Source organism: Chanodichthys erythropterus, chromosome 13 (genome assembly GCF_024489055.1).
Source record: "Chanodichthys erythropterus isolate Z2021 chromosome 13, ASM2448905v1, whole genome shotgun sequence".
Taxonomy (NCBI): domain Eukaryota; kingdom Metazoa; phylum Chordata; class Actinopteri; order Cypriniformes; family Xenocyprididae; genus Chanodichthys; species Chanodichthys erythropterus.
Genome location: NC_090233.1, coordinates 5,603,740 through 5,631,341, shown reverse-complemented (window position 1 = coordinate 5,631,341; position 27,602 = coordinate 5,603,740). Strand labels below are relative to the sequence as shown.

The window sequence follows — 27,602 nt, the reverse complement described above, 5'->3', positions numbered from 1 at the left end:
GCATTTCCGGTCCGGTTCCTCCGCCATCTTATGTCGCCTTTCCATTGTTCATAACTGGAGTCAGCCGAGGCGGCATTTCACATTTACTCTCATTATAACAGGTTTGGCAGAGAACAGAGAGGGTAACAACACTGGAAAGAGCAAGACACGGGCGGAACTCGAGATCATCTCAAAATCTACACAAGAGGATTTTCTCTCAGGGTTCGTTGTCTTAATTCGATCGGGAAAATATGATGGACGACGAGCAGCCCAAGACCCTGTACGTATACTGGTATTGTACGCCAACACGTTAGACAGACAACTTCATATCAGATCAAGTTATTCGTGCCATAGCTTTTTAAAAAGTACTTTCTGTTTTCTCATTTCGCTTAAGTCATTTCTAGCTCATACCAGTCTTGAGTGTAATGCTAAGGGAAATACAACCACAAAGCAGACGTGTACATTCTGTGTCCCAAACAAAAGCTCTGATTGCTGGAAAAAAATGATTCACTTTATATTTGGCGCCCAAGGCCGTTGGCCACAGGGCAGTCGTGTGATTTGAAAGCATTTCGTACACCATGTGCTAGTTATTGAGTTAATTTGGATAATTGCAGCAGGCCTGTTGAGGCCACAGCAGGGCCGCTCTCACACACTGCTGTCTGTGTTTGAGTGTGTGAAGTTGCCTTGTACTTACTGAAAGCTCATTGTCGTTACGGAATTGCTAGACAAAGAACCCGTCTAGTGTATTCACTGACGTATTTGTAAAGCTTTACTTGTATAAATGCAGCATGCTTGTACAATTGACACGCAGCCAGTGTGTACATACGGATTATAAATGTAAAAATGTGCATATTTTGGTCATATCTGGCTTTTCGCCCGTCGTATCCGACAGTGTGAGAGCTTTTGTTGCTGGTCGCTCGCTGGTTCTGCGCTCGTGCGTGCTGTTTTGTCATCTCTTTGTTTCAAACCTGTATACACGATAATAAGCAACTCATTGCTGGATGACTAATAAGGTTTTTTAAGGTTAAGTAACGGCCCGCGGGTCCTCATGTCTGCCTAATTCCTTTGTAATGTAGATTAGTTGGATCATTGTAACCCAGGTACTTGAGATGGCACAGATTGCACGCATGGACCCCTGTAATTACTGTATCAAATTATAGATTTATATAAGTGTATCAGATCACTCATTATCATGCCCTTACCCCCTTTTTCAGGTATGTTGGAAACCTGTCTCGGGATGTGACAGAGGCCCTTATTATGCAGCTCTTTGGTCAGATTGGCCCTTGTAAGAGCTGTAAAATGATTGTGGATGTGAGTATATCTTTTGCTTATACAGCATTTAGATAGATGGATATTTTGAATGTATATGTTTAGCATTGATATTTTTTTATTTATTTCTTGCACCAGTAACTTGGTTTTTCATAGGTGTGAATCTTCACTTGCCTCATGGTTCGAATATGATTCAGAGGGTAACAATTCGATTATAAAACTATTCTCGATGCATCTTTCTCCAATCTATTAATACATTGCTATATTAATAACCACAATATAGCTCTTTTTGTTGTTTTATCTTTATTTAAAAAAACTAAGAGGCAAATAAATGTTACAATAAATACAATATAAGAGAGAGAATATTAATCAGTGCTTTACATTTTCATTTGACATATTTAACAGAAGCATTCAAGTAAGAAATAATACAGAAATTGAATTCTCAAATGTATAAATAATCACTATATAGATTTGTTCAGTACAAATAAGTTGATTATTATTAAAGCTACAAAAGTTCAGTCAAGATCAGTGAATGATTCCCTCTTTTGTTGTTTGATTACCATTGACACAGAGAGCAGCAGGTTTATTACTTATTACCACTTGTTTGTGAATACTCGCCAAGACAGATAGTTTGAAATAATTGTGTATCTCGCAATTCAACCGCAATACACTACTAAAGAATATTCACATCAGCATTGTAAAAAAAAAAAAAAATTTACATAGAGTATATATATATATATATATATATGTATATGTGTATATATATATGTGTATATATATATGTGTATATATATATATGTGTATATATATATATGTGTATATATATATGTGTATATATATATATGTGTATATATATATGTGTATATATATGTATATATATATGTGTATATATATGTATATATATATATATATGTATATATATATATATATATGTATATATATGTATGTATATATATGTATATATATATATATATATGTATATATATATATGTATATGTATATATATGTATATGTATATATATATGTATATGTATATGTATATATATGTATATGTATATATATATGTATATGTATATATATGTATATGTATATATATGTATATATATATATATGCATACATGTAGATATATATATATATGTATATGTATATATATGTATATGTATATATATGTATATGTATATATATGTATATGTATATGTATATATATGTATATGTATATATATGTATATGTATATATATGTATATGTATATATATGTATATGTATATATATATGTATATATGTATGTGTATATATATGTATGTGTATATATATGTATGTATATGTATATATATGTATATATGTATATATATATATGTATGTATATATATGTATATATATATATATATATATATATATATATATATATATGTATATGTGTATATGTATATATATATATGTGTATATATATATATATATATATATATATATATATATATATATATATATATATATATATATATATATATATATTTTTTTTTTTTTTTTTTTTTTATAGATTATTGGGTCATTTATCTGCTACCTGTTTTTAAAACTAAATGTGCCATAAAAATTAAGGCTCTCGTTAAATAAGTTGCTGTAGTCTAATCACCTTCATTTCCCGTCAGACGGCAGGTAACGATCCATACTGCTTTGTGGAGTTCTTCGAGCATAGGCACGCAGCGGCCTCACTTGCAGCCATGAATGGGCGTAAAATAATGGGTAAGGTAAGCTATCGTATCTACAGGGTGAGTTGGGCTGGGACGGGAGGGTGGAACAGTTCAAATGATCGTCAAAATTTATGTGAAGTAGAATTCACCACTTGATTCAGAGGTCAACATTGGCCTGTATACTGGATGTGCAATGTGAATTGAGAGGGAGATTTTGACATTTTTCATGCTAACCTGAAGTTTATTTTTTTTTTTACAATTTATTTATTTATTTATTTTTTCATGTTTCAGGCCATATAAATTTCATTACCGTTTACTCAGATTCATAAGATCCAGCTCTGTGGCATGACCTTGACCCATGCTTTTGTATTTCCATTGTTAGATGAAGCGCTTCCTTAAAAAAATATGAATTTTACATATGCTAAAGCACAATGTCAATGATTTACAGTAACAATCATTACCACTTTTTTTATTGTACGCAAGACAACGTTTTGAAAAAAAAGATTAAAACATCACCCACATTCTCTCATCGTCATGTCACCTCTTTTTAATTTTATGCTTAAAGAGGTTATGCCATATGAACTTACTGTTCAAAAGTTTAGGGCATGTAAGATTTTGATGTTTTTGACAGAAGTATCTTATGCTTACCAATGCTGCTTTTGTTAAAAAAAAAAAAAAAATACAGTAAATCAGTCATTTTTAAATATTAGAATTTAAACAATTTGAATATATTTCAAAATGTAATGTACTGTGATGGCAAAGCTGAATTTTCAGCATCGTTACTCTGGTCTTCAGTGTCACATGATCCTTCATAAATCTTTGATATGCTGATTTAGTGCCTGAAAAACATTCCTTATCAGTGTTGAAATCAGTTGTGCGACTGTATATTTTTGTGATAACAATCAATTTTTATAGAAAATTCTAAAGAACAGTATTTAACACCGCAATCTTTTGTATAAGTTTCAGTCTTTAGTGTCACTTTTGATCAATTTGATGCATCTTTGCTGAATAAAGTATTAATTTCTTCCAAAAAAAGTTATTGACTTTTGAGCAGTAGTGTTTATTCGATATTATCCCTTCAAAAATCTAGAATTTTAAGCCACAAGTCTATTTCCACAAGATTATACATTAGAGGCAAATTAAGCATCTAATGCCTATTCAGTACAAAATATTTTATCCTCAACAGGTAATGAAGGACCATTTGAGGAGTAATACAAGTTGGTAATTTCACTTGTTTTGTAAGTCCCTTGTTATTTGGACCTTTTTACTACCAAGATTTTGATATTCAAATAAGTTCTCACTTGGACAGTGAAGTGTGAAATGAGTATCATCAGGTCTCCCTCCTCTCTGCTGTACATTCAGACCTCCATTGTGTTAAAGAGAGTGATTTATTGCCAGATAAGTAGAGAGTAGCGGCTTGAACATGTCTTTATCATTTCTAACCTTTCTTTCAATCTTTTCCTCCCTATACCCCTCTCCTAGGAGGTAAAGGTCAACTGGGCTACATCACCAAGTAGCCAGAAAAAAGACACAAGCAGTGAGTTGCTTTCTATCTCCCTCAAGGCCAGATATCATCTCATTAATAGACCTGGCCCATACATAGACCTGTCACTAATTTAAACCTATTGAATTTCTGAATTATTACAAATGAGGTGTCAATCCAAGTAACTCTTGTCTGGTGTTTTTTTTAGATCACTTCCACGTCTTTGTTGGAGACCTCAGTCCAGAAATTACCACTGATGATATCAGAGCTGCCTTTGCACCCTTTGGAAGGATATCGTAAGTGACATGATGCATTTTGAATAAAGAAAATCCCTTTTTCCACCCCCAATGAATTCAACTTCTTTGAGTCGTTGGGTTTGTTTAAAGGTGCCATAAAATTGAATTTACCTTGGCATAGTTGAATAACAAGAGTGCATAGAAATGACATACAGCGAGTCTCAAACACCATTGTTTCCTCTTTATGTAAAACTCATTTGTTTAAAAGACCTCCGAAGACCAGGCGAATCTCAATATAACACCAACTGTGACACAGTCGGTATCATTAATATGTGCGACCCCAAATTCATGCCAGTTCATGTTCAAGGCATTAGACAAGGCAGTATTAACATCTGGATCTGTGCACAGCTGAATCATCAGACTTAGCTTTAGCCTGTTAGCCACGGAGCATAGCCTCAAACTCATTCAGAATCAAATGTAAACATCCAAATAAATACTATATTTAATCGGGTATGCTGTATGGCGAACACTTTGTATAGATCCATTTTGAGGGTTATATTAGCTGTCTGAACTTTGTTTATGCAATGTATTATAGAGTCACGAGCTTGGGGGCGGAGAGCGTGAGCATTTAAAGGGGCTGCAGCCTGAATCGGTGCAAGTTAATGATGCCCCAAAATAGGCAGTTAAAAAAATGAATAAAAAAAATCTATGGGGTATTTTGAGCTGAAACTTCAGACACATTCAGGGGACACCTTAGACTTATATTACATCTTGTGAAAAAACATTCTATGGCACCTTTTAAACAATTGTACACTAATAAAGCCAGTAACATGTAAGATCATGTAAATGGCTTTAACTCTTTCGCCTTTTATTCAAGAAATATATATGGATAATGTATCATATGAGATGTGTGTAAAGCAGATTTTTGCCTATTACCCCATTTTTGGTTTGGATTTATTACTCAGTTGTGCTATTTTATTAAATATACACGCATCTCATTTGCTTTGTTAGTCTAGTATTTAATCTCATGGAACTGGTCAAACTGTCAGTTTTCTTTTTTTCTTATGAACACTTAAAATGGTTTTCTTTTGAGCAGTTTTTCAATAGCCATTGGTGTTTAGTTTTGCAGATTTATGACATGTGATGACTTTTCCCTCAGTTATGTTTAAAAAAATTAAATCAAGTATTGACTTTTTTTTCCCCCTGTAAAAATAGCACATTGAAACTTTAAATTGCCTCTCTGTACTCAACACTCAACTTTTGCTTTTTTTTTTTTATTTCCTCAGAGATGCACGTGTAGTGAAAGACATGGCGACGGGGAAGTCAAAAGGCTATGGTTTTGTTTCATTCTTCAACAAATGGGTGAGTCACAATCCCAACATCAGGAAATGCAGGTTTTTGATTAGGCGGAACCAGGGTGTGGAACATCTGCATTTGAATGCAAATCCCAGAGGCATCTGTTGTGCTGATGTTCTTGTTGCGCTGGTTGTTGGCAGGATGCAGAGAATGCCATTCAGCAGATGGGAGGTCAGTGGTTGGGCGGCAGGCAGATCAGGACTAATTGGGCTACAAGAAAACCCCCAGCGCCTAAAGCCACCTATGAAAGTGAGTATTCAGATTAATTTGCAGACATCTCCAATCCTTTTCATCAGGAGAAAACTAGCTGCCATCATGAAACCCCTACCTAACTTATGCTAAAAATGCTGGTTCTGTCAAACAAGAAAATATTTTCATTTACTTTAAACTTTGTTCCAACATCTATAGTGCTTTTTTCATTATGGTTACTTAGGCTGTTGAGCTCAAAAGCTGTTTTCACACAAAGCTTTTGCTTAATCTAAGTCATCCGCAAAGTCAAATCTCATATAGTTCTAAAATGGCATGTCAAAACATGTCACTCTGTGTTTAGCGTTAATGATGAGACTTGCAAGAACGTGTTTGTCATTACGTCAATCCTGGTGCAGTGTGTCTTGATACAAGTGTGTAATAGATATCTACAGCAAAATGGATCTTATCTTTGAATGTCTTATCTGAAACTGTTCCAATACTCTGCAGTATTTTCTGCAGTACCGATACACCGGTACCAGCTGCTCGTTCTCGCTTTCTTCTCTCCAACTACGAATTGACACACACCCACCTATTCTCTCTCACTCATCTCATTTGCTCAATTGAATTGTGCTTGTATTGAGCATAATTTTAGTCATTCCGACAGGTTTCTCGCTCACATCAAAAGCATGCGCACCACTGATCTATATAAGTGGTGCTCTCATAAAGCCGCCTCTCAAACAGCTCGCGAGAACCAAATTGACTTTTTTTATTGCTCTAAAAAGGGTCAAATGCATACAAAATTGTCAAAATGCCCGTCTTCCTGAATATTCAGCTTGATACAGTCAGTTTTGGAATGTAAGTAGTTGAGAGAAAATGCATGTTGTGTAACAGTATATTGGCTTTATGCATAAGCTCTTAAAGTGACAGCAGGATAATAAACTTGCTGCAGTTTGTGATGTTAAGAACAAAAGACAAAGAGAAGCTCGCTGCTCTTGACTAAACTTTTGTAACTTTAATTGTAATTAGTTTTGTATACTTTTGATTACTTTAATTTCTTTATTTCTTACCTGAATACTACTGTTAGACTCACTCTTCATTCTGTTATTTATTTGTGCTGTCATTTGCAGCTTATTACATTTTACTTTTGTCTTTTTTTCTGTTTGTAAATGTAGTTCAACGATTCAAATAAAGCCTCCCTGTGCTATTTGTTAGCTACTGCAACAAAATTAACCAAATTATCAAAAAATGAGATGACAAGTTATCTATATGACTGTGGTATCTCAAATGGTATTGAATAACAATATTTTTCAAGGTGTCATATTGAAGTTGGAAATTCCAGTATTGTGACAACACTATGAACTTGAAAAATACAGAGACCTATAAAGGTTAACCAGCTTTTCTTTAATTTCACAGCAAACACCAAGCACTTGTCGTTTGACGAAGTAGTGAACCAGTCCAGCCCCAGCAACTGCACTGTCTATTGTGGTGGAGTCACTACAGGCCTTACAGGTGAGTGTTTGTGCAGTCTGTGTAACCATTTTGAATTCAAGCTAATTCTAATGGAAAATACATTTTATAATGTGCTGCTCTTCTCTTTTTTGCCAAAGAACAACTCATGAGACAGACCTTTTCCCCTTTTGGCCAAATAATGGAAATTCGAGTGTTCCCAGACAAAGGCTACTCGTTTGTGAGGTATGTTTGTTGTTCAAGTGAAATGTGGTGGTTACACATCCTAACTGCAAAGACTGATGTAACACTCTTAATTTCTGTAGGTTCAACTCTCATGAAAGTGCAGCTCACGCGATAGTGTCTGTTAATGGCACATCCCTAGAAGGTCACCTAGTGAAATGTTACTGGGGTAAAGAGACTACGGACATGGTGAGCCCCATGCAGCAGGTGCAGGTACCCCAGGTGAGCAGTAGTATGTTTTCATGAAAGTTTAGAAAAGTTCCAGCAAAATATAAAGTGGTAGAGTGGGATTGCTGCTTGCGAAGTACTGTTGCAAACGCAATGACAACAAGTATACGAGTAAAAGTAAATCTGGGGCACATGATTTATGTTCTGTATTTTTCTGATCTTAAAGCAGAACAAAGTTGGTTTCGCAGCACAGCCATACGGCCAGTGGGGACAGTGGTACGGTAACGCACAACAAATTAGTCAGTATGTCCCTAACGGCTGGCAGGTACCTACTTACGGCGTGTACGGACAGGCCTGGAACCAACAGGGCTTCAAGTAAGTCTACAGATCTTCATGCCTCCCTTTAGCTTAATTTTAAAAGGCTTTTACTTGTAGTCTAATTCAGTGGTTTAATTAAAAATAAAAGATGTTACTGGTAAAATGGTAGGTTAGGTATACATGTATGTGTATATTATATAATGAAATAAATAAGAAATTTTTAAACTGTATTAATTTACTTTATGACATAAATGTAAAATTAGCAATTATTTGATTCTGTAATCCTATTATAGTATTTTTCACAAAGAAATTGTAAAAAGCATGCATAGAAAGGAAATACACCATACTAAGTTTGAGAATAAAGTACACAATAAGCAGTGTAATTAGCCTTTCGCCGAGCCCCGCCCCCCTTAGTTACTGTTGCTTTGTCCGACAAGCCGTGGCGCTGTCACTCCACATGCAGTGAAAAATACATCGCGGAACATAGAGGATACTGACCACACATCGACAGACAAGACAGAGCAGGTTACTTATGATATTAAACAAAGTCCCAGCTTTCAAACCGTGTAGTTACTAAAGAAATTCAAACAATAAAAACCGTTTTGTTGCTCTTTAATGTGTCGTGACCATGGTCGTGACAGATTGCTGTAGATCGTCAGCTTAACCGCTCGTAAAAACCGGTCATCTCTTCCTATTAGTCCATGAACATGAGAATGAATGTTGTTTCAAACGCGGAAAGACGTCAATACACACCATTTTTCAAGTTTAACTCCACCGAGGTTAATCTTTTAACTACTGGCTGCTTTGTCGGACAAAATGGCGGATGCGGTGTTCTGATTGGTTAGAACGCTTGTCAATCAAACTCCCGGCGAAAGGTCAATTGGTTACCTTCAAAGTCTCTAAGCACTGGGCATCATATTTTCTCAAATATAGAGCAAGTCATTCTAATTTTACATAGTACACAGTGAATATGACAACGACCAACTGGATATAGCACAGCATAGTTTGAAATCAAGGATTTGGAGTTTGTCGGTTGTGGGTGGACAAATATGAGAGTATTATTGCTGTAGCCTTTCTATTACTAATAATGCTACTTTATATACCGTTTACTTTCTTTCTAACATGTCAAAAAATACCAAACAAGATAACTAATGAAATCGGAGTACATGAGCTTTTGCTTCTCCTTCTCTTGTTAAATCTAATTCAAGAATCACTGATTTCTAAATATAGTGTTTAGGGGCATCTGAAATCGGTCTTACCACACAAGCAGTGTGCAAAAAAAGTGGGCAATCATTCAAATGAGTGCTTTTACAGACACCACCAAGTAAATTGGTGGAAAATGTATGAAGACTCTTTGGTCAACCTTTCCACTCAAGCTATTTTAGTTGCTGGCTCCCTAACCCTTACAGAATGTAGATTTGAGGTTTATAACTGCTGCTTTTGATTGCTTAAGTTTGATGTTCTCTTATGCTTCCGATAAATGTAGATCACATTTATTAACAATGTTTATACAGAGCAGTTTCTGTTTGGTTATTATAACTCTTAAGATGTTAATCCAGCTTGGATAAATGTTTTTAGCATTTTAATTTAGATTAATTATACATGCAGTTCTTGAAACTTCTGGAATCACAAAATAAACTGGCTAATTTAATATCAGTAATCCCATTTTTATCTTAAAGTCTGAAAACATGCAGCTTTGTCGTTTAGAGCAGAAATACATTATCTTTGAATGTTGTGTTGGAAAATGGAGAGCCTTGGAGTCAAAAAGTTTGAACCAATAGTAGTCTAAAGCAGGGCTTTTTATCATTTAGCTACCACAGATTGCAAAATATGATCAATATGAGAGACCTCCATCCTAAAATGAAAAAGACATCTATATAGTTTCTGGTATAAAGACCCAATTGCATGTTGCATGTTGAGTCCCAAGCAGAAGTGATGCAGTGGTCGCTTAAAAAAAAAAAAAAAAATAAATAATAAAAATTTTTTTTGCTCTCTTCTTTCTCACCAACTAACAGCTACTTTGTTTTGTAGTCACTTACAGGCTGGCGCTGGGTGGCCTGGCGTGAGTGCCGTGAGTAACGGAGGCGTAGTGGAGCCTGCGCAGGGAGTCAATGGAACCGTGCTAGCCAACCAGTCCAGCATGGGCACTGCAGGATACCACACACACTGATGGGCCGATGGACAACTCTAGCACTCCACTGCGGCCGCAGCAGGGATCTCTACACACGACCCCCACCCCATTCTCAAAACACCCATCAAGATGCCTGGCCTAGGGAGGGGGGTGTGCCATTTTTTTTTTTTTTTTTTTTTTTTTTTCTCCCCCTGACCCTCCCCACCCTCCAACTGTAATTTTCCTTGTTTGAGACTTTTTGAGGCAGATCTTGCTCATTGTGGGGTCTTGAGTTGCCCTACACTGGGATGAAACCACACATCCTGATACAAACGTATTCAGACACATTAACACACACCCACATAAATCCACAAGTCTTCGGCCTGGTGTCCGACTGACTTATTCGGAGAGGACTATGCCATTTTTAACTCGAAGTACTATAAATGAATAAAATCAACAATAACTGCAACTTTTCCATTTTGCTTTTTTTTGGTTTGTTTAGAGCGATTTCAGCTGCTGATTTTGTAATATATGAAGCTTTGCCTTTTTCTTTTTTTCTTTTTTTTTTTTTTTGGACTTGCCATTTTAAAAGCAAAATTGTTTTGTTGAGAGGAGCGATGACACCAACGAATTGTGTGACATGTCAACGTTTTTTGTGTTTATAAAATGAATAAAATGGATGTCAACTGTTGTATTTTTTTAATTAGACATTCAATTTGTCAAACTAAACCAATTGCAGGGATGACTGCCACATTTTTTTCCTTAAAGGCAGATGAATATTGCACAATATTAATACGTTTTCACAAGAATTTGATGTTACGCAAATTTTAGGTATTTTAAATTGTTTTGCATTCCACTTTTTTTGAGGGCTTACAAGTACAGTATACCATTCTGTATGTAAATAACCAAACTGTGTTTAACTGTTGGGACGCTATATAAAGATAATTCAGATGTTGATTATGGATGCTTGCTTGCTTGCTTTTTTGTAGGTAGATGGGAGGGAGGGAGGAAAGGTGGGTAGGGAATGGGTTTGGGCTTCATCGCATCTATTCTTCGGCATTAGCGGCGCTGTTAAATGCTGGTCCATACGGTTTTAAGGATTCTTCCACAGAACTTTTGGAGAAGAATTTGCTGACTCGCGCTGCAACGAACATTTTGTTAGAATTTCAATTAATTCTGTGTATAAAATTGAAACTTTTTTTAAAAAATGAAGTATTTAGTATCAAGATGAGAAACCTGAATGGATCAGTATTTTGCACTGTTGCCCATTGGAGTTTTAATACACGAGACCAATTGTGTTGCCTTATTTGAGTTGTTTTCATTTGAAGAAACTGATGATCATTAAACATAGGCAGTGCCTACGAATAAATTGAGACCTTGTGTTTTGAGGATTTTTTTAAAAATAATGTTCATCTTATGTGTTCTTGCTTTGTCCCATTAAAATGCAGATGCAAACCAACATTTTTGTCTGCCCTGTTATGTTGTCTTTGAGCTGGGTTGTCTTACTCTACCTTGTGTACGTTTACTAGTTTAGGCAAAATTGTTGGTTGTGGTAGAAATTGACATGATTAAATATTGATAGAAATCATTACCACACAAGTAATGTTTTATTTTTATTTGTGTTTAGGTTATAGTTATATGTAGTCATGCAAGATACAGTATATATATGTATGTTTTTAATATGGAATATATGGGCAAAGGTAAAACAAAATCTGTTCATGATGGTATCTGATTCTGATTCTACCTGTAGCAAAAATAAAGGAATAAAAAGTTTCATAATATTAAAAAATTAAAAAAATATATAAGAGCTAGTATAATTATTATACATAACTACTGCAGAAAGAAAATAATCAACGAGCCATCGAAACTGAAGAATTATATTTGCAAAATGTTAATGAGTTTAGAGTTGCTACTGACTTCAGTTTCCAGTATGCTTTTGATTGGTCACCCTATGGCCAATCGGAAAGCTCGTTACAGCCGCAGCAGAGAGTCTGTATGTAAGGAGGAATGGCGACGGTTGCTGAAGCTCAGAAGTGAGATCCTCCGTGGAATCTGACCACTGAGCGCCTGGAAAGCGCCGCTGTAGAGGTTGGCCCATCTCCCATCATCATTTACTTCATTTCATTCATTCACTGTCACACAGCTTATGTTAAACTCGATGTCATTTCAATGCTTTGTTAATCTATACTGTACTACTGTTTAACTGCAGCAACATGTCAATGACATTTTAATGCCATGTGCGCAAATATACTCTGGAGTATTGGGGAAGAATTTGAAGGAATGTTTAATGTGTTTATGTCTTTGTTATTTAATTTTTTTAAGTGTGTATTAAAACTACTCAAATATTCTATTCTACTAAGACCTACCTGATGAGGGTTCATCATTTAATCAGTTTTAATCAGTTTAATTTATTCTCATTCATCATAGGCTTAAAGAGTTATTTTCTTAGAATAGATTAACCAAATAAAGTACCACGGTTTTTCGTACCGTGGCAATACTACAGGTTTTTAGATGTGCCATGCCATCACCAGGGTTTTTTGAACATGTACAGTGGCATTTTCTCCATGAAAATACCATGGTATTTGATGTTTGATTTAAATGGTCATGGTACTGAACGGCTACCAGGATTTCTAGCCTTTGATCAGTAGGTCTACTGTTGCAATCAAAAAATTGTCCCCATATGTATTTTGTAAATTGTTATGTGAATTGTCTTTATGTACAGTATAGGGTCATTCACAAGCTGCATGCGAATGAAATGCTGCTTCATTGCCAAAAAACGATATATAAGACATTTGCAAATTTTGTTTCAAACAATGGATTGTAGGTAAACATTCACCTCATCCAGCGCTCTTTTTGCTTACTGTCTTATAAAGTATCCTGTTACTATTTTAGATGTGAGAAACCACTACAAATTATTTGGTTTGTGAGTGAACTGTCCAAATGAATCAAACTGAATCACAAACAATGTCAGAGCTTTTTTACATGGAATAATATGGTAATCTCCACTGTCAGAAAATTATTTATCAGTAATATTTTACTGGGACAGCAATTATTTAATTGGGGTTTGTGCTCCAGTAAAAAGGGTCTAACGATTCCACTGGATTGTACTTTAGTGGCACTCCAGTTCTTAAACAGTATTTTGCTTTGGGCTCCTCCCAATTTCATGAAAAATAAAATTGTCCTGTATCACTCTCGGTTCCAGTGTATGTGCTAACAATGGATGGACCTCTAGTAAATTCTGGAATACCACTGGCGACACAAACGGTGGTTTCTCCTGTTACTCAAACCTCTGGTAACTTAAGCGGGAATCCTCGGGACAAGCGGAAGACTCCTGCGTTTTTGTCCAACTTGGGCAAGGCTACCTTAAGAGGCATCCGCAAATGCCCTCAGTGCGGTGTTTACAATGGCACCCGCGGTCTCAGCTGCAAGAACAAGGCGTGTGGAACAATCTTCAGGGATGGGGACAATGTGACGGGACGTTTGAAGAAAGGGGTGTCGGAAGTGGTTCGAGTTGTGACGGACAGTGGAGGTGGCAGAGTTGGAGGACCACAGGTGTTCTCTGTGCGTCAGCGGGGACGTGGCTCCGAACAGCGTGGCTTTGTTGAGTTAGTTCTCACGGATACAGCCATTACTACCGCAGATGGAACCTTGCTGACCCGTGTCAACCTCGGTCGCTGTTACATGCCCTCTTGCCAACAGAACGAAAGCGAGTTGACAGTTGAAAGTTCCCATCAGCAAGTGTCGCAACCATCAAAAAGTCCCTGTACACATGTGAAGCAAGCAATGGAGTGTCAGACCCAAGCAACACCTCTGCCACTCAAGAGCTCTGTGCTGGAGGCCCTGGTGACCACTTCTCAGGCCAAGGAAGAGTTATGGAGGCTGGCTACAGAGACAACGGGACCCTTAGTGCAGAGGGTCTCCAAAAGTACCCTAATAATAAAATGCCAGCCAGGTGAAGCCCACCCTCTGGGACTGCTGCATTTGACGGTAGGCCCGTCTAGTGTTAAAGAGAAGAATGAGGGTGCTGCTCCCTTTCGCTGTGCATGCTACGCACCCAATGCCAAGGGGGATTTGGGGGTGAGAAGTGGGGGTCACCCTAATGTCAAAGAACGAGAAAATTCCCATGAGCACAGTTTACCTGAACGTTGCCTGCACTTCTATGCCTGCGTTTGTGCCTTCACGAGTGATGAGAAGCTTGCCACTGAGTTTTCAGCTTTCCTCAACTACAACATGAATGGTAAGTCAAACATTTAGCTCAGGTGTGTCCAATCCTGCTCCCGTAGGGCCAATTTCCTGAAAGAGTTTAGCTCCAACCTGCTCCAACACACTTGCCTGGAAGTTTCTAGTAATTCAAAAATCTTGGGTACATCTCAGCTCCCTAGTAGTCAGGCCACTGATCAGGGAATCATCCATTTCAAGAGCTATTTCACTTACAATATCCTTATAATGCACTGGAACGTTTGCTCCCTAGAAAATCCCACAATGCACTTACAGGAAATTACATCACATTTTCTGAAGGGTGAAACAAATTACACAAACCACTTCAGTTTGGGTCTGACCTCCCTAAAGAAGGCTTGATCCCCCCCTGAAGGACATCAAAATAGGTTCCTAGAAAGTAGCCTTATAATATGTACTTGTAATATGAAGCTTTACTTGTGTATAAAGATAGATTACCATACGACTGACTGATTTAAAATTTTAATTTTGGCTGCCCCTGAAATGAGGCATAACACTTAGCAGGTAAATATGGTAGAATACCCCGCTCATTCAAATATGTGCATTTATTGAATGAATGGAGCAAGAGCATAACATAAGTTTCTAAAATGCATGCACAATGCATATTGAATTCTAAAGTTTACTTTTATTAAATGCTGTTTAACTGAATATATTAAACAAGCTGTTTGCTGAAATTTTAACAACATTAACAACGATGAATAATAACGCTCGGTTTATATGTCCGTCAGATGCGCATGAAAATTGCATTAGTTTCTATAGTAACAGTTTAGGCGCATTTTATAGAATCATAATTGGTCCACTTCATTTTTATTAAATAAAATAAAGTTATGTAAATCATTAAGAACTAACACAATCTAACTATTAACGAGTATATTCATGAAACATTAACTATGATGGACAAATATGTGAAAAAGTTATTCATTACTTCATGATAACTAATTTAGAATGTAATACATGTTACATGTGCAAATGGCAATATATACAACTTTGTTGTAAAGAATTATACTACACCCCCAACCCCCTGAAAATCCCTGAAATAGAGCCACCAGTGTCCCATTGTCTAGTGAGCCAGGGTTCTTACAGTAACCTAATTTGTGTACACAGTATACTGATTTATAACCTAGGAAGCTGATTGACATGCACCCCTTGATTCAGGTGGGTTTGAGTAGGATTTCACCTCCACTCTGCAGGCCCTCCAGGAGCAGGATTGGACACCCCTGATTTAGCTTGTCTGCAACCGTCATCCCCATAAGCTCTTTTCTGAAAAACCTAATGCAGTTGTTCTGACTGGTAACCCACCACTCTGTACATGTCTCTCTTATCTCTAACACACATAATCATCAGATCATCAGCTCATTAGGAGAGATTTCCATGAACTGAAATGATTGTGACAAATAAGACAGATAAGACACTGTGCAGAGCGGTGGGTCGCCAGGACTTTCAGGACTTTCCTCCTTTCTGTCTAAGGCAGGGGTGGCCTCTGGCCCTTGAGATTGATTTTCCTGTGGAATTCAGCTCCAACCCTGATAAAACTCACCTGCCTGTAGCTTTCTAGTAATTAGGCTTGTTCGAGATGCATCTGTGCTGCGCAGAATGATCGACGTATAAATCAAAGTACTGCAAGAGCAATTTAAAAGCATAAGGAGTCTTACGCTCTCCAAACGCACTCACTGTACTTTGATGTCATACGCCGATCAGACTGCGCAGTACCGATGCATCTCGAACAAGCCTCTTCTGACAACCTTGATTAGCTTGTTCAGGTGTGATTGGGGTTGGAGCTAAACTATGCAGGAAAGTGGATCTCAAGGGCCAGAGTCACCCACCCCTGCTCTAAGGCAGATTTAACCAACCCTGCTCCTGGAGGACTACTGTCCTGCAGAGTTAAATTCCAACCCTAATCAAGCACACCTAAACCAGCTAATCCGTGATTACTTCATGATTACTTAAAAAACATTCAGCAGGCTTGAAACTGAAGTCTGCAGGAAGGTAGTCTTCCAGGAGCATGGTCGGCTATGCCTGCTCTAAGATTGCATCCTAAACCAGATTCCAAAACCGTTAGATTTGGAAAGCTCCACATAGGAAGCAAATTGTACAACACAAATATACTGGGATAATTTTCATTTTTAGGTGAACTATCCCTTTAAGTGAAGTGCACAGGAGGCTTGACTGTGTTGTTTCCAATAGATTTTGCTGTTACTGTGATGCTCAGCTAACAACAATAATGTATACACCAATATACAGTAGACAAATATTTGGTCAGACTTATACTTTTTAAATAAGTCTGAACTTTTTTATTGATACTTCTTGGTACTGAATAAAATAAATTAATAAATACACTGCTCAAAAAAATTAAAAGAACACTTTGATCACTCAGATCTCAATGGTGAAAAATATCATGCTGGATATCTATACTGATATGGACTGAGTAATGTGTAAGGAATGAAAGGATGTCACATCGTTTGATGGAAATGAAAATTATCAATCTACAGAGGACTGATTTCAAAGACACCCCAAAAATCAAAGTGAAAAAATTATGCAGCAGGCTAGTCCATTTTAGTGGTTAGTGTTCTATTGAATTTAGGTCAGGCTAGCGTAGGGGCCATTCATTGGTGTCAATTCCTTCATCGTCCAGGAATTGCCTGCACACTCTCACCACATGAGGCCGGCATTGTTGTGCACCAGGAGGAACCCAGGACACACTGCACCAGCATAGGGTCTGACAGTGAGTCCAAGGATCTCATCGTAATAGGATGAGCGGTCAGGGTGCCATTGTCTAGCCTGTAGAGGTCTGTGCATTCCTCTATGGATATGCCTCCCCAGACCATCACTGACCCACCACCAAACCGGTCATGCTGAACAATGTTACAGGCAGCATAACGTTCTCCACAGCTTCTGCAGACCCTTTTACGTCTGTCATGAACCTGCTCTCATCTGTGAATAGTACAGGGTGCCAGTGGCGGACCTTCCAATTCTTGTGTTCAGTGGCAAATGCCAATCGAGCTCCACAGTGCCAGGCAGTGAGCACAGGGCCCACTAGAGGATGTCAGGCCCTCAGGCCACCCTCATGAAGTCTGTTTCTGATTGTTTGGTCAGAGACATTCACACCAGTGGCCTGCTGGAGGTAATTTTGTAGGGCTCTGGCAGTGCTCATCCTGTTCCTCCTTGCACGAAGGAGCAGGTACCGGTCTTGCTGATGGGTTAAGGACCTTCTAGGGCCCTGCCCAGCTCTCCTAGAGTAACTGTGTGTCTCCTGGAATCTCCTCCATGCTCTTGAGACTGTGCTGGGAGACACAGCAAAACTTCTAGCAATAGCACATATCGATGTGCCATCCTGGAGGAGTTGGACTGCCTGTGCAGCCTCTGTAGGGTCAAGGTATCGCCTCATGCTACCAGTGCTGTACACTGACCCTAGCCAAACTGCAAAACTAGTGAAAAACAGTCGGGAAAAAAATGTCAGTGGCGTCCACTGGTAAAACCATTCCTGTTTTGGGGGTCGTCTCTAGTGCACCTGTGGTTAAAGGTCCCGTTCTTTGTGATCCCATGTTTCAAACCTTAGTTAGTGTGTAATGTTGTTGTTAGAGTATAAATAAAATCTGTAAAATTTTAAAGCTCAAAGTTCAATGCCAAGCGAGATATTTTATTTAACAGAAGTCGCCTACATCGAACGGCCAGTTTGGACTACATCCCTCTACTTCCTTCTTTAATGACATCACTAAAACAGTTTTTTGACTAACCTCCACCCACAGGAATACACAAGAGTTGCGTTTGTAGAGTGTGTTTTTCGCCATGTCGTCGAAACGCTGTTATTTTCATCCCACAGTCCAATCACCGGGTCTGATTCCGGCTCAAATTGATAGGGTAAAATTAAAGACATGTTTACAATAACACTGAGCGCATGCATCTCCACGTTATGGTAAGAGGCGTGACCTTTCCGGGCAGGGTGCGCTCAGAACTGTCGAATCACAACACCGGAACCGCTGGCACAATCAGAACTCGTTACATATTTCTGAAGGAGGGACTTCATAGAACAAGGAAGTCATCAGCCCGTTTTTATGACGGTGGAAACAGCGGTATACAGATAAGTAAATGATGTGAAAAATGCGGTGTTTTTTTACACGCTAAACATGAACACATGTTATATTGCACACTATAAACACAATCAAAGCTTCAAAAAAACACGAAAAACGGGACCTTTAATTTCATTAACACCAAAGCAGCTAAAACTGATTAACAACCCCCCCTGCTACTTAACTGACCAGATCAATATCCCAGAACTGACTTGATGCTATTCTCTCATTAAAAAGTGTTCCATTCATTTTTTGAGCAGTGTATATTAATTTCCTCTACTCATTTTTTAAATACATTTTTTTTTTTGTTGCACAAAGCTTATCGCAGTCAATTCTGGAATTGCCTTCTCCATAAAGGATACAAGCAATGCTTCTTTAGTTTTTGACAAAATTGGCTATCTTAGAAGAGAGTATACTATTCCTGCCAGCATTTGTGTCTACAGCACATCTGTGATGACTAACAGTGGTGTCTATTTATATAGTTAGGTTTGGAACAGGTCTATATATAGTGCATTGAGTGTTTTTCTATGCATCAGAGATGACTGTCAGAATTGTGTATGTCCAGGACTGCAGGAGAGGGCAGATCCCACAGCACTTGGTATATCTCAGCAGCACATAGAGCCCTCCATCTCTCATCGTTCCAAGAGACTCAAATTTGTTGAGTCGTCTACGGGTAAGTTAAAGCTCATGGACAGACCCCACAAGAAAGTGTGACCTCTGACCGGCCATCAACACCCTTACTATACAAATATCCACAGATAGTCTCGGGACCACTGTTGCCAACTACTTTCAGTGTAAAGTAGGTTAAATCTGTTTGAAAATGGCTAAATATCATTAGATGACATCTTAATTTTTCTTATAACCTCTGCCTGAATAACAAACCACAAGAAGGATATTCCATTTTCAGTCAGTAGGTGCGTTTACATGGAGCATTGTAATTGGTTTAAAAGTCCAATCCGAATGAAAATGCTCCATATAAACACCTCAATTGGAATAAAAACGCCCAAACCGAATGAAATTGTAATCGGTTTGAGAGAGGTGAGATAAACCTTTCTATAAACGTGAACTATATGTGAACAGCCCCAAGAGCAACACTTTACATAAAATAGCACACATAAGAAATAATGGAACTCCATGTTGACAGGAATAAAAGGCGGCAAACAAGACGTAGGCTAATGTGCGCATGTCACAAAGTCATTCCGATTGAAATCGCCGGCACATGTAAACACCTTATGGGATTAGATGATGTCTCATGTAAACAGTCCACCGAATCTTTCAATTGGAATGATTTTAATCAGAATGACAAAAAACTGTACATGTAAACGTGGCTAGTGATGATTAAGCCAAATATAAAGTAGCTAGAGTTTGTTTAAAAAGCCACTAGATATGTTAGCATGCTAGGTGCTTTTTTACAAAAGGGTGTTCAACTAGTCTAGAATGGAAAAATATATTAAACTAAGATAAGAGTGCTACATACTTACTGTACATCAACTACATAAAATTCGCCAAAATATTTAATAAAGAGACACATAAGAAAGCAGGTAATTTTGTGAATGATGAATGTTCTAATTTTGTGGAAATCTCTGATTTCTGTTGGCTCAGATTCTTTGTGGGCTTGAATATGGGGCTCAAAATGAATCCTTCCTGGAGCCTATTCTTTTCCACCCACTGAAATCTGTTGTTGATGTCTAAATGCTGCTGTTATGTTCTGCAGTTACTGACCACCTCCTCTGTAATCTGTTTTCCTCTTTTATTCTTCGGCTTTCTGGACCTGTCACTGTTTCACACAGCTTCCACTGTGTCCTCTGCATCTGTTCTGGCTGTCAAAGACACTTCTGCTCCCACCCTAAACCAGCGCAAACCCACTCACAGAAAACACTCCAGTTCTACTGGAATTAAGAACCCAGGTGCTCCAAATATTTTCATCTTCCCATACACAGTTTTGCTTTTCTTTTTCTTTGACTTTATTTCTTCTTTTCCAGCACTCTGGCTCTTATTGTTATCTAGCATTATTACAGATACAAAACATTTGTTGGTTGGCTTTGAGAGATTTATAATCACATTACACCTTTAGATTTGAAAATATAAATGACGTACACATGGCTTTCATTTTCATTGTTTGCTGTTTTTGATGTGTGTTATGTCATCGGGTGAATTAAACAGGAAGCAGCCAGCCGGTAGATGAGGCGCATGTGTCATTGGGTTTCCAGCAGTGGTTGGCCAGTGTTACCGAGAGGATCCATCAGACGATGCACTTCCAGTTTGATGGTGAGAAAATATTAGGGTGACTCTTACAAAGCCTGTCAAGAACATGTCTGGGTTATCATTCACCTCAAAATCGAGAAGAAAATACAAAACAAAACGGTTTAGTCCATACGTGTCATGTCGCAGATGGCATATTTACGAGTTAAACTCACAAGGATGCTATCACTAAGTTGCAATTATGAGTGAGAGACTCAGGATTTTCTTTAAGTCTGAGTTTTCAAGTCAGGGTGTGTCCGTGAGAAAACATGTTGACTAATTACATTCTAGCATCTTTCTCCATCCAGCATCCAGTCTCTAAAAGAGGTCATTCTTGAAGAATGAAAAAAGATAGATGTTGCAAAATGTCGTGAAGACTTGGTGCTGTCATTAAAAATCATGGAGGCCATACAAATTACTAGATGGAGTATTTTTGTTGTGGGGTGTACTCATTTTTGCATCACCCTAATCTGAGTAAAACTGAAAAATGTGTAATCTAAGTTATATTATTAACCTTACTTTCATGTTATAAGTTAAACACATGTTATATTAAACTTAGTCTTGTCAACATTTTGGAAATTGTTTTTGTGTTCATTGAGATATTGTTTAAAATGTTACTTTTCAAAGGGGTGTACTCATTTATGCTGAGCACTGTATGTGAGGATTATTCAATTCAATTTGATGAAATTTTACTATTAATTGAAATGCACAAATCTTGAAAAAAAGCCTAAATTTTTTGGAGTGTAGTAAGGCAACAGTAACTCTTATAAACACTCGTTACAGTCGAGGTCTGCAGAAGAGCATATCTGAAAGCACAACACGTCAAACCTTGAAGCAGCAGAAGACACACCGGTACCACTTCTGTCAGCTAAGAACAGGAAACTGTGGCTACAATTCACACGGCTCCCCAAAAGAAGATTGGAAAAATGTTTATTGAACATGACAATGAGCTCACTGTATTCAAATGGCCTCCACAGTCACCGGATCTCAATTCAGTAGAGCACCATTGGGATGTAGTGGAATGGGAAATTTGCATCATAGATGTGCAGCTGACAATTCTGCAGCAACTGCATGATGCTGTCATGTCAGTATGGACCAAAATCTCTAAGGAATGTTTCCAGCACCTTGTTGAATCTATGCCACAAAAAATTAAGGCAGTTCTGAAGGCAAAATGGGGGTGTATCTAATAAAATGGCCAGTGAGTGTATTTTTCTGTTGATTTTGGAATAAATCATGACCAGACACATTCTTGACAGGCTTTGTGTGATTTATCAGAGTGTTTTCCGATTTTCAAGCATTTCTACTTTTGTATCAGATATTCAGATTACAATGTTGAGTTGACACTGAAGTTGAAGTTTGATGTGAACAGGCAAGCCGGAGCCATTGGTGTTCCACATCCCTCAGGCTTTCTTCAATGCCCTACAGCAGCGTTTATCATTGGGCTCAAAAAAGAGAAGACTGCCCAACTATACCACCAGTGAGTATAATATGCGTAGCCACTGATCATGTGCTAACAATCTAATTCTAATTATAAATCTTGTTATACCTTGTTTTAATATTTTGTCATTTCTGTGTTTTTAGCATTTGTGCGTAATGACGCTTTGCCTCTGGGCTCTTTCTCTAAATACACCTGGCACATTACCAACCTGATGCACGTGAAACGAATCTTTGATACACCAGAGGTGTGTACTCGTTTTCTGCATTTTCAGATCCTCACTAATGGCCATAGCATCTGTGGGCAGTCTCTAAATGAGGGCACTCTGTTTGAACAGTTACCACTGGAACTCACTCGGAGTTTTGTGAAGAACAGTGATGGCTCCTATTCAATGTACCGCTGCCGGGAGACCCCTCCTGATCCTGGACCAGAAACCTACCACCATTCTCGCACCAATAAGCCTCTGGCCATTAGACCACTGGAGCTACGCACCTTTCTCAGAGTGGGTAAGTGGGTGTGTTCACTTAGGGACCGTTTACACAACACCGTTTTCAAAAAAAAAAAAACGGGTTTCAAAGTGCAAATTTTTACCGTTATCGTCTCTGTGTAAACTAAAAAAAAGCAAATTTGTGAAAACAGTGACGTCATGCGCATTATGCGTTCAGTCTATAGGCGTATAGTGTTTCTTTACAAAGTGACATCGCCAAATACTGGCCTGGCATGAATAATACAGCATTTTTAGTCATTTTCATGAATTTTGTATGTACAGGTGCTGGTCATATAATTAGAATATCGTGAAAAAGTTCATTTTTTTTATTGTAAATTATTTTTAAAAATGAAACTTTCATATATTCTAGATTCTCTACATGTAAAGTAAAACATTTCAAACGTTTTTTTTTTTTTTTTTTTTTTTTTTTATTTTGATGATGAGCGTACAGCTCATGAAAGTCCAAAATATTAGAATATTTCCTAAGATCAATCAAAAAATGGATTTGCATAACAGAAAAGTTCAAGTTCTTTAAAGTATGTTCATTTGTACACTTAATACTTGGTCGGCAGCAAATGACTTGCTCCTAGCACAAATTACAGCATCAGTGAAGTGTGGCATGGAAGTGATCAGCCTGTAGCACTGCTGAGGCACTATTGAGCCTTCAGATCATCTGTATATTGATGGATCGACTGTTTCTCATCTTTCTCTTGAAAATATCCCATAGATTCAGGTCAGGCATGTTGGCTGGCCAATAAAACACAGTAATATCATGGTCAGCAAACCACTTGGAAGTGGTTTTTGCACTGTGGGCAGGTGCTAAAGTCCTGCTGGAAAAGGAAATCAGCATCTCCATAAAGCTTGTCAGCAGATGGAAGCCTAAAGTGCTCCAAAATCTCCTGGAAGATGGCTGCATTGACTTTGCACTTGATAAAACACAATGGACCAACACCAGCAGATGTCACGGCCCCCCAATCATTACTAACTTCAGAAACTTCCCACTAGACTTCAAGCAGCTTGGATTCTGTGCCTCTCCAGTCTTCCTTCAGACTCTGGGACCATGATTTCAACATGAAATGCAAAATTTACTTTTATCTGAATAGAGGACTTTCGACCACTGTTCACTGTCCAGTTCTTTTTCTCCTTAGCCCAGGTAAGATGCTTCTGACGTTGTTTCTGTTTCAGAAGTGGCTTGGTAGTCCTTTTCCTGAAGATGTGTGAGTGTGGTGACTTTTGATGCGCTGACTCCGGCTTCATTTGACTCATTGTGAAGCTCTCCCAAGTGTCTGAATCAGCTTTACTTGACAGTATTCTCAAGCTTGTGGTCATCCCTGTTGCTTGTGCTCCTTTGCCTACCCAATTTCTTCCTTCTAGTCAACTTTGCATTTAATATGCTTTGATACATCACTCTGTAAACAGCCACCACATTCAGTAATGACCTTCTGTGACTTACTCTCTTTGTGGAGGGTGTCAATGATTGTCTCCTGGACCATCATTCCCTATTAGTGTGGTTTCAAAGAACAAGAGATACCCAGAATTTATACTGTAGGGATGGTCATTTAATGAAACTCAAATGTAAATATTCTAATATTTTGAGATATTGGATTTTGGACTTTCATGAGCTGTATGCACTAATCAACAAATAAAAAAAAAAAAAAAAAAAAAAAAGAAATGTTTTATTTTACATGTAGGGAATCTAGTATAAATGAAAGTTTCTTTTTTAAAAGTAATTTACAATAAAAAATTAACTTTTTCACAATATTCTAATTATATGACCAGCACCTGTATATGTCCATTTAATAGGGCTGGGACAATACATCGAATCTCAATTTGCGAGAATCTGGAGTAATTCTAATATTTTCCAATGAATCGTGATTCTCTCTCGAATCGATTTTGAGCTTAGTTTTTAACAGAATATGGCACTACTATACGTGCTTTAGAAACACTTGTACACTGACTGCTTCCAGTTCCTTTACACACACCACTTAAGCCTAAAATAATCATTCATAAAGTTCGAAAAGGTTGAAGCGAATTACAAATCTCACGTCATAAAAGCATTCTGAGCCGAGGTGCAAGTATATTGAACACCTTACATGACAGCCGAACGCATGAGCGCTGTCCGGCAGTCTTCTTCGTGAGCATTTGAGAGTGCGCGGTTAAAAACTAGCCTAGAGCACCATCTGCTCCTCAGAATTGAATGCTACAATGAGACAATCTTATTAAGTCTGCATTGCTACATCACACATGTTCCCTCCCCCATGGTCACTGCACAAAATTCTATTAACTTAATTTCGGAAAAATACTTTGTATCAAAAATCATTATATTAACTGGCTTTCTATTAATGCAGTACAGTAAATGACATTCATCTGTGGTCTCACAGTGGTTTTACATTATGGGCAGTTTAGTGTTAAATGATTAATGTACACCAAAACAAATGATCAAATTTTCAAACTCATTTTCCATCAGTATTTTTTTCGTTAATTGGAATGTGTGCAAAGGATTGTGGGTGATTGAAGGATTGAGCTAAATGGAGGCGGCGAAATGAAGGCTGCCTTCCAAGGATTCTTCAGCAGCACTTGATGACGTGGCAGCCAAGATATATGCATTCTTACTTGGACACAGCCTTCTGTTTGAGAATGAGAAGCACCCTCTGTGTGCATGCTTTGGTCTGTGCCCAAAGAAAACGGAATGCGAGTACAGAATTGAGTTCTCTTTCGCGTCTTATCATGCTTGAAGTGAATTTTTTATGCAAAGTGTCCGAAAAGCATTTTCTCCCACAAAATCTGGAGCTAAAGTGAACATCGCATCAATTTGGAAATCGATTATTTGGCGTGGGCCAAGCTCCTAATTGGATGGGCCAGCCCCACCCCGTGGAGCGGGCCTCGGGATAATTGTCATCATTCAATGTATTCTACTTTACTGTATGACTAAAACACTGTGGTATCGTCTCTCAGGAACATGTGCTGCTGAGCAGACCGAGCCAGTGCCCTTTGTGATCGAATGGATTCCAGACATCCTTCCGCACTCACAGGTGGGAGAACTGAGGATCCGGTTTGAGTACGGCCATCAGCTAGGTAGTAAACCGGAGCACTGCAAGAGCTCTGCTGGGACAGAGAGGACTGAACAAACAGTAGCAGATGCCATCCCACAATGAAGAACCACTGTAGAAGACTCAAGACCCTGGGTCATGAAATTCTCAACTTCTCAAAGGTGCTACTCAGAAAAAATGTTAATTGTCAGAAACTGTTCAAAGGTCGCATTACAGCACGGGGCATACAGATGTAAAATATTTAAATAAGTGTACAACAAAATAACTCAGTGTTAACATGATTTGAGCATTACAATAATAACCCATGTTCAAGATTTCCACGTTTCCTAATAATGGAATTTCAGCACAACCTTTTTACGATCACACTCTTCATACTGCAGAAACCGGGTTGTTTAGTTGGACTGGACTGTACAAATGACAAGTGATAAGGTCCTGTTTTCAGTAATCATGTACATTTGATAGCTTTTAGGGTTTATATAAAAGCAGAGAAACTAGATAATTATTGAGACAATGCATTCACTAATGAACAAAATCATATAGATTAAAAGCCTTATGTTTTCCTGGTAATGCATAATTTTGTTACACTTGATAGCGTTTATGCATTTTAAGTTTGTCTTAATTGTCCAGATACTTATTTACAACAAACACTGTACATTGACTACATCAGAATGGTAAACCAGCAAAACAAATTCCGTTTTATCTGTTCTATTACTATTCCTAGGTCTTTAATTCTTTTATTTTTCCATTTTTGGCAAATGGGTATGGTAGTCATTCATTACTACATCTGATATTATTACCGTCTGTGAATTCCAACATCTGCACTATCTGAACATTTATGCCTGTTTACTCCCTAAAATAATAAGTTTGATGGGTTTTACAGTTGTTATTTACATTGGCCAAATGTTTTTATTTTTACTCAAACAACTGACATAACCTGATGATTGTAATTTCCAGGCTGGTTTGGCATAGTGGCTGAAACTCAGGACTGGTAACAGAAAGATTGCTGGCTGCATGCAGTTTCTGTATGCATTTGCAAATGACTTCAAATCCAACTGTTGACATTTGCAAAATTGTGCAGTATACAGCAGAGAATACTGAATTGTGTACTGAATCTTACAACGCAGTGCACGACTCACTATACCTTTTATTTCAGTATGATGAATAAATCATAGGTAATATCAGCTGAATTTCTTTTTTGAATGATTCTTTGATCGGACAGCCAGAAGGCAAGAAATTCTACACAAGCCTGTTTAAAAATGCAAAACAACCATATTAATTATCTATGTAGCACTAGTAATATGAGTTGCATTCACATACTATTCATAGTATAATATTCTGAATATTGATTTTTACCATCATAATGTCATGTCAAGTCAAATTTATTTATACAGAGATTGCACAGATTCAAAACAGCTTCACAGTAATAAACAAGAAAACAACAGTATAATGTTGCAAAGTTCATTATTAAATTTCATTAATCAGCTTAATTTTGTTTATTCAGTTCATTAGTTAAGCAAACTTGGTTAAACTAAAAGCAGCTCTATAGAAGATGAAAATGTGATTCAGCTCAAGTCAATTTAGGTCAATAATTTACAAACAAG

At 37.6% G+C, this 27,602-nt stretch overlaps 2 protein-coding genes across 7 annotated transcripts; both read left to right on the top strand.

Moving 5' to 3' along the window:
* Positions 1–21: 21 nt before the first annotated feature.
* On the top strand, positions 22–11,858 carry tia1 (TIA1 cytotoxic granule-associated RNA binding protein). 4 transcript variants are annotated; one of them, XM_067406296.1, is made up of 12 exons: positions 22–259; positions 1,194–1,290; positions 2,895–2,993; positions 4,419–4,473; positions 4,628–4,715; positions 5,942–6,017; positions 6,152–6,260; positions 7,614–7,709; positions 7,808–7,892; positions 7,973–8,111; positions 8,287–8,432; positions 10,407–11,858. In XM_067406296.1, exons 1-12 carry the CDS (start codon positions 231–233, stop codon positions 10,543–10,545), a joined length of 1,158 nt encoding a protein of 385 aa, XP_067262397.1. In that variant the 5' UTR covers positions 22–230; the 3' UTR covers positions 10,546–11,858. The 4 variants fall into 4 exon arrangements, with proteins under 4 accessions (XP_067262397.1, XP_067262396.1, XP_067262398.1 ...); XM_067406295.1 differs by having other exon boundaries at positions 24–259; positions 8,284–8,432; XM_067406297.1 differs by lacking the exon at positions 22–259 and adding an exon at positions 1,405–1,448 and having other exon boundaries at positions 8,284–8,432.
* A 610-nt stretch (positions 11,859–12,468) lies between these two features.
* c13h2orf42 (chromosome 13 C2orf42 homolog) lies at positions 12,469–27,210 on the top strand. 3 transcript variants are annotated; one of them, XM_067406734.1, is made up of 9 exons: positions 12,469–12,573; positions 13,688–14,722; positions 19,354–19,461; positions 20,579–20,695; positions 20,952–21,056; positions 22,399–22,506; positions 22,611–22,711; positions 22,802–22,970; positions 25,907–27,210. In XM_067406734.1, exons 2-9 carry the CDS (start codon positions 13,702–13,704, stop codon positions 26,104–26,106), a joined length of 1,929 nt encoding a protein of 642 aa, XP_067262835.1. In that variant the 5' UTR covers positions 12,469–12,573; positions 13,688–13,701; the 3' UTR covers positions 26,107–27,210. The 3 variants fall into 3 exon arrangements, with proteins under 3 accessions (XP_067262835.1, XP_067262834.1, XP_067262836.1); XM_067406733.1 differs by having other exon boundaries at positions 12,493–14,722; XM_067406735.1 differs by lacking the exon at positions 20,579–20,695 and having other exon boundaries at positions 12,493–14,722.
* Positions 27,211–27,602: the final 392 nt, after the last annotated feature.

Coding starts and splice junctions, on each gene's coding strand:
- tia1 (XM_067406295.1), top strand. CDS start 231: ATGATGGACGACGAGCAGCCCAAGACCCT. Junction 260..1,193: donor GACGAGCAGCCCAAGACCCT/GTACGTATACTG, acceptor CCCCTTTTTCAG/GTATGTTGGAAACCTGTCTC. Junction 4,716..5,941: donor GCACCCTTTGGAAGGATATC/GTAAGTGACATG, acceptor TTATTTCCTCAG/AGATGCACGTGTAGTGAAAG.
- c13h2orf42 (XM_067406734.1), top strand. CDS start 13,702: ATGGATGGACCTCTAGTAAATTCTGGAATACCACTGGCGACACAAACG. Junction 21,057..22,398: donor GATGCACTTCCAGTTTGATG/GTGAGAAAATAT, acceptor TGATGTGAACAG/GCAAGCCGGAGCCATTGGTG. Junction 22,507..22,610: donor ACTGCCCAACTATACCACCA/GTGAGTATAATA, acceptor CTGTGTTTTTAG/CATTTGTGCGTAATGACGCT.